At 37.2% G+C, this 7,066-nt stretch overlaps 1 protein-coding gene across 5 annotated transcripts; it reads right to left on the bottom strand.

Annotated features, from left to right (window-relative positions):
• Positions 1-1,943: 1,943 nt before the first annotated feature.
• On the bottom strand, positions 1,944-5,558 carry LOC127119282 (uncharacterized). 5 transcript variants are annotated; one of them, XM_051049489.1, is made up of 8 exons: positions 5,427-5,558; positions 4,094-4,959; positions 3,842-3,924; positions 3,458-3,625; positions 3,257-3,325; positions 3,086-3,174; positions 2,131-2,239; positions 1,944-1,999 (listed from the first exon to the last, which is right to left on the bottom strand). In XM_051049489.1, coding segments are annotated over exons 2-8 (1,383 nt in total). In that variant the 5' UTR covers positions 4,957-4,959; positions 5,427-5,558; the 3' UTR covers positions 1,944-1,997. The 5 variants fall into 5 exon arrangements, with proteins under 5 accessions (XP_050905446.1, XP_050905447.1, XP_050905448.1 ...); XM_051049490.1 differs by lacking the exon at positions 5,427-5,558 and adding an exon at positions 5,248-5,414; XM_051049491.1 differs by lacking the exon at positions 5,427-5,558 and adding an exon at positions 5,200-5,413 and having other exon boundaries at positions 3,257-3,312; positions 3,460-3,625.
• Between the last annotated feature and the right edge of the window lie 1,508 nt (positions 5,559-7,066).

Genomic DNA, 7,066 nt, shown 5'->3' with positions numbered 1-7,066 from the left:
ATTGAGCAAGCCATTGATTTGAGAATCAAGACTTTGGACATCTTCGGAGATTCAGCTCTGGTAATCAATCAAGTGAATGGTGATTGGAACACTCTCCAGCCTACTCTGGTCCCCTACAGAGATTACACGAGAAGACTATTGACTTTCTTCACAACAGTAAAGTTGTACCATATACCTCGTGATGAGAACCAGATGGCAGATGCTCTTGCTACTCTATCCTCCATGATCACGGTGATCCGTTGGAACCATGCTCCCAAGATCAACGTGATGCGCCTTAACAGGGCCGCGTATGTGTTTGCTGCTGAACTGGTAGTTGATGACAAGCCCTGGTATCACGACATCAAGTGCTTTCTGAAGAATCAAGAGTACCCTGCAGGGGCATCCAACAATGATAGAAAGACTTTGAGAAGACACTACAACAAACAAGACCTTAGACAGCGCTTTTTTTAGCCTTAGACAGCGCTTTAAAGCGCTGTCTAAACCTCCGCTGCTAAAGGTTTAGACAGCGCTTTTTTAAATCTTAAAAGCGCTGTCTAAGCCCCCCCCCCCCCTTAGACAGCGCTTTGGCCAAAAGCGCTTTATAAGACCCTCTTATTTTAAATTTTTTAGGTATACCTTAGACAGCGCTTTTGAAAAGCGCTGTCTAAGCCCCACCCCCTTAGACAGCGCTTTGGCCAAAAGCGCTTTCTAAGACCCTCCTATTTTAATTTTTTTAGGTATACCTTAGACAACGCTTTTCAAAAAGCGCTGTCTAAGCCCCCCCCTTAGACATCGCTTTTGCCTAATCCCCCCTTAGACAGCGCTTTTTACAAAAGCGCTGTCTAAGGTATACGAAAATTTTTGAAGCTTTTGTTTTAAACCACATTTTTTCCAGGTTTATAAACCAGAATTTCTACCTGTTTTCAACCAGATTTTGACAGACAATTATCACATTTTATATATGCCATTTTGGCCTTTTTTCTACCAATTTTTGGCTAACAAATATATATATATACCAATTCAAACCAATTTTGCCTTAAATGTATCAAAATATATACAAATTTATGTACACATTTACAAGTCATTACATATACTACAAATGTACACATTAATTACACAAATTTATAGCAAACTTATTCTTTGTAGCACTTATTCCCGATTTGTAGCACTTATTCTTTGAAAAACCGGGTCTTGTCTTTTGGATTTGAAAGCTTCCCATTCTTCAGCCGATATCAAACTTTCATATTTTTTAGGAAGCTCCGCATCCACAAAATTACCATACTTTCCGGCCAATTTCATACAAAAACCTCTTCTTTCTTCTTCGATGTTAAACAGAATCGTTCATTAATTAACTTGTAATTAAAAAATAGATAAGTATGAGAGAAAGCTAATGATATGAACTAAAAAATGTGTCTCTATATACGAGACCATAGATTCTTCATAAGAAAGATGTTTTCCATACTAAGAAAATTCTTAGGCAGAACTTCAAGCAGAAATTTCTCAGATTAAGCAAATGCCAAAAAAATCTGTACTTTGTGATTAAGCAAGATGCAATAAGGAAACTCTTCTAAAGATTTTGCAGAAAATCTAAAACAACTCTTTCATGATGCATCTTTTTTCTTCTACATAGATTACACACCACTGAGATTCCTCTTTTGCTACATAAACAAAAAAAGTAAAACTAAATGAAAGCTTATTTGATTCTAAACATTTTCTCGGGGCACCATTATTATTGCTGTGCATATACAGAAGTGCGTCCTTCATAAGGTTTCAAGACGCTAAGCATCTTCACTGTCACTCATGCTAGCACGGCTATCAATATAAAACTCCGTTGAGAAATCAATATCATCAACAATGCTTCCTCTGTTGGATTAACATATGCAGGATATGCACAATAAGTATAAGCTATTAATTTCAATGCACCGTGCACATAATGTGCGTAATATGAAACGTAAATACAGTACCTTTCAAGAACAAACTTCCCTTCCTTATACTTCTGACTCTTCTCGTGTGCAGATTCCTAAAAAGAAATAGTAAATTAAAAAAAAAAGGATCAAAAGTTGTGAGCTAAGGATCTTATATCTAGAAACGGAGGTAGTAATAGATTTCATCTACTCCATGAAATCTAGATGAAGTAAAGAGGATTATTACATATTTCCAGCCAAGTATTTGACCACAGCAACAGCAAAAGATATCTGCCACAGTATGCAATCCTGAAAGCATCATCCTTTCTTCCGGTGCTCCAGTTGTCGTGTTCACGCTGATTCACAGATTCAAAACATAAGCATGCTATAGAGAGTATGAATATTCAGGTCTAGTGATACTATCGACTAATAATGACAACAATCAACCAATTGTAGTGTGTTCCCTATTTTTTGTTGAATTCATGTGTTACAAGTTCTAATACGCAAAATGCAGTCATCTCAAACCAGCTTCGGTTTCTTTTGAGACATGTTCTTTTTGCCAAAGTTTTGAATCAATGTGCGATAGTAGCAACAACGGGAATTTATATGGGAAAGAAACAATGAACAATTTTAAAACAACGAATTTATATTTCATCTGCCACAATGTAAAAGCATACCTGTTTCGAATAGATAGCGGGCATTTAAAAGTTATTGGCTTCATATTCCTAGGTACATCACAGGCTTATTAACTAAAGTCCTAAATCTAAGAGTTAAACAATTTGCAACAAAAATTTACATAGATGCAACAATTGAGACCATGATTAGATGTAGCACAGCCACAGTGTAACACTGCACCATGTCTGCTATTATTCTTTTTCAACAGCTGCACGTTCAAACCAGCTCATATGTTATTCGGTTGAATTCAAAGCACATAGTCAAACTTGTGTCAATAGCATCAAAAGATCAGGGTAGTTTGCTGTCATTCTAAACTCATGAACCAATTCCTTAACAAAGTGAACACGACTACCATATTTTCTCGATTAATTGTAACTTCAAATCATGCTGAATGCAATTCTTATGAGCCACAAAAAGCCTGGTATGTTTCCAAATATGAATCACGGACACCAGCATTCAAACTAGAATTCAAAGGAAATAAATACCTATTTGCATGAAGTGATTATTAAACTAGAATTCAAACTTACAAACTGTAGTAAAATGTCAGCCCAATCTTGAATCCGATGCCATAAAATAAGACATTTTCTACGTCCTTTATCCATCCATTCAGCTCGTCCTGTCAAACAGAATAACAAACCTGAGACATTTTCCCCTCGACCCAATTACCAGCATTACAAATCCAAAAACACAAAGCATACCCTCAGAAACTAAGGCTGAAAGCAACGCTTCTCTAGCTTCATGAGTAAGAGATCTTGCACTATCGAAATCTGAAAACAATTATTCAACAAAAAAGTAGAAATAAACAAAACACAAAACTAAGCAAGTATTTATAAATAGGACTCGTCGATTTCGACAACCTCCATGGAAATTGGCAACAAAAGCAGGAAATTCAAGCTTACTTTCAATTACAGTATTTGTAAAAAGTGGAAATTCATCTTCAATTCCAATCACAAAAATCTTCTGTGTTTTACAGTAATCTATAATAAGCTCTTTCCATAACTGTATTTGCTTCTCTCTAGTGTCCCTTACTGGCTGCAAACTGAAAAGCAGAATCCAAAAACAAAGACCTAATCAACCAAGTCAATCACTTTTTTCACTATTAACAATCACACAATAAGCATTATACATTGAAATTCACAAATGAGTAAAAAATTGAACTCTTTGTATTAAGTACCAATAAAGTTACTTGACTCATTTGAATATGCACAATTTGCCAAATTTGAAAGAAAAAAAATGAATTTGATGAAAATAATCAACGAAAGAGAAGAAAAAGAGGAATTTACGTGAAGTAAGGTGGGTAATTGAAGAAATTAGGTAGTTTGAACTCTCCCAATTTCTGCATCTTTCAAGTGTTGCAATCAATTCCCTGTCATATTCCATCAAGAGAACTTATACTAGAGAAATTTAAATTTAGTATTAAAATGAAGCAGGAATTATACAAACACAACTAGGTCCAAACAATCAGATGCAGCTACCAGATAATTATCAAGGCACTTGCATGCGACAATTAAATGTTTAATGAAATAAATATTTACCGTTCAAACAGCTTCTTAATAGTTTGGAATTGCTTCTCTGAAGATAGTAAAGTTTCTCTCACTGTGATTAGACTACTAACATATGATTTGAGAGAAACAAATTCCTGTTTCACTCTACAAAGCTCTTCTTCATTTTCAGCAGCTCGCTCTCTCTGTCTAGTTGTTTCTTCCACCAAATCCGCAACTCTTTGCCTCATGTCATTCAAAATACTATTTGTTCCCAAAGCAAAACTCTCCATTTCTTCCAATTTCATAGACAAATTCTCTAACTGAGCAGACTTTCGCATAATTTCTTCCTGACCTAAACTTACTTTTTCCTTCTCAATTGTTGTTTCCGATTCTGCCAACAAAACCCTTTTGACAAGGGCTTCCATCACATCAGTGACCATCTGAACAGAGTTCAGCATCTCACCTATATAAACTGCATCTTGTTCATCTAACGAACCTTGATGACGGCTAATTCCTATCCAAGATTCTTCTTCGTCTTTCCCATCAAACAAAGAAAGATCAACATTCCTAGACCAACCCGATAACGGAATCCCGTCTTTATCAACAAGCCCTACTCCATCTAATTTCTTGATGCCGCAAGACGTATGTGCTAGATGAGGAATAGCCATGATTCTAGCTTTTGATTTCAAGTACGTAAGCAACGTATTAGTAGTCCTTACTCTTTGCCACAAAACCTCTAATTCCTTTTTCGAGTCTTCCTCTGATCCATGTATACAAGCCTTTATTTCCTTAAGCTTTTCTTGCAATACATCGACTTGAGATTGGTTTCTTTCCATCCCTTCCTTCCACGTTTCATGTGATTGACTCAACGGAGACTTCAAACCCGACATTGCAACATCTTCACCCTCTGCCATTTCCTGTCAAATGCAGCATAAGATAATATTAAATTCAACTACATCCTAAAACCTATGCATCAATATTTCAAAAGGCAAAAACCCTAGAAATCCAAGTTAAAGTTCCACAAAAATCAAGCAAGAATATTGAACAAAACAAAAATGAAAGCACAATTCATAAGAAAAAAAATTCAAACACACATTAATCTTATAAACCCTATAACACAATTCACCAATTTAACAACTAAAGAGGAAGAAACGCACGATCAAATCAAAGCATTTTTGAGATGAAATTCTACCAAAGAAATGAACCTTAAACCGATCTGGAAGAACAAGGGTTTGAAGGGGTAGCGCCGTAGCAATCAAAGTCAAAAAGAAGAAAAAGATAAAATTGAAGTCTTAAAGAAAGAGAATTGAAAAGTAAAGATAATTGAAAAGTACAGAGAATATAAAAGAATAAATCAAAGAAGAAGGAAAATGGTAGAGAGAACCTGAAAAGGGCGAAAAAGAAGAAGATGAGGGTGTATGGTGGATCGTGGGGGTACAGTAGCAAAACGCTCGTGCCCATCTTTCTCTTAAGTAAAGAAAAAGAAACATCACAAGTGCTTTATTTTTTGTTTGCCTTTTTTTTATTTCTTACCTCTATTATTATTATTCTTTATAAACCCCCCCTTAGACAGCGCTTTTGGTTTTAATTTTTTTTTTAATTTAAAGACTTTAGACAGCGCTTTATCAAAAGCGCTGACTAAGGTCTATATTTAAAAGCGCTTTCTAAAAGCGCTGTCTAAGGGGGGGTCTTAGACAGCGCTTTTAGAAAGCGCTGTCTAAGACCCCCCCTTAGACAGCGCTTTCATTATTTTTTTGGAACATTTTCCGTGTTTTATTTTAATTTTAACCTTAGACAGCGCTTTCTTTTAAAAGCGCTGTCTAAGATGCGCTGTTAAAAGTCATTTTTGGCGTAGTGAGATTGGCAGGCAGTTTCTTCTTGAACAAAGACGATGTTCTGTATAAGAGGAACTTCGACATGGTTTTGCTCAGATGCGTGGACAGACATGAAGCAGACATGTTAATGCAGGAAGTTCATGAAGGCTCCTTCAGTACTCATGCCGGTGGACATGCAATGGCTAAGAAATTGTTGAGAGCAGGTTATTACTGGATGACCATGGAATCTGATTGTTTCAAATATGCTCGGAAGTGCCATAAATGCCAGATTTATGCTGATAAGGTGCATGTGCCGCCGAATCCTTTGAATGTGATGTCTTCGCCGTGGCCTTTTGCTATGTGGGGCATTGATATGATTGGAAAGATTGAGCCGACCGCTTCCAATGGGCATCACTTCATCCTTGTTGCCATCGACTATTTCACCAAGTGGGTCGAAGCAGCATCGTTCGCGAATGTCACCAGACATGTGGTTGCCCGATTCATCAAGAAAGAAATCATTTGTCGCTATGGGATTCCCAAAAATCATTACTGATAATGGTTCTAATCTCAACAACAAAATGATGAAGGAGTTGTGCCAGAACTTCAACATTCAGCATCACAATTCTTCCCCTTACCGCCCTAAGATGAACGGTGCTGTTGAAGCGGAAAATAAGAACATAAAGAAGATTGCGCAGAAGATGGTCGTTACGTACATAGATTGGCATGAGATGCTACCCTTCGCCTTGCATGGGTACCGTACTTCAGTACGTACATCGACCGGGGCAACCCCTTACTCCCTTGTGTATGGTATGGAAGCAGTCCTACCTGTTGAAGTGGAGATTCCTTCTCTAAGAGTCCTGTTGGATGTCAAGTTAGACGAAGCTGAATGGATTCGGACAAGGTTCAATGAGTTGAGTCTTATCGAAGAGAAGCGAATGGCAGCCATTTGTCATGGGCAGTTGTATCAAAGTCGAATGAAGAGAGCCTTTGATCAGAAAGTGTGTCCTCGATGCTTCCAGGTCGGAGATTTGGTGTTGAAAAGGATCCTTCCTCTTCAAATAGATCACAGGGGCAAGTGGACTCCTAACTCTGATGGACCGTATATTGTCACCAAGGTTTTTGATGGTGGAGCCTTAATGCTTGCAACGATGGATGGTGAAAACTTCACTTCCCCGGTGAACTCAGACGCAGTTAAAAAATACTTCGCATG

The sequence above is a fragment of the Lathyrus oleraceus genome, chromosome 2, assembly GCF_024323335.1.
Source record: "Lathyrus oleraceus cultivar Zhongwan6 chromosome 2, CAAS_Psat_ZW6_1.0, whole genome shotgun sequence".
Taxonomy (NCBI): Eukaryota; Viridiplantae; Streptophyta; class Magnoliopsida; order Fabales; family Fabaceae; genus Lathyrus; species Lathyrus oleraceus.
Note: the sequence above shows the minus strand (reverse complement) of the source record. Positions and strands in the feature narration are given on the sequence as shown.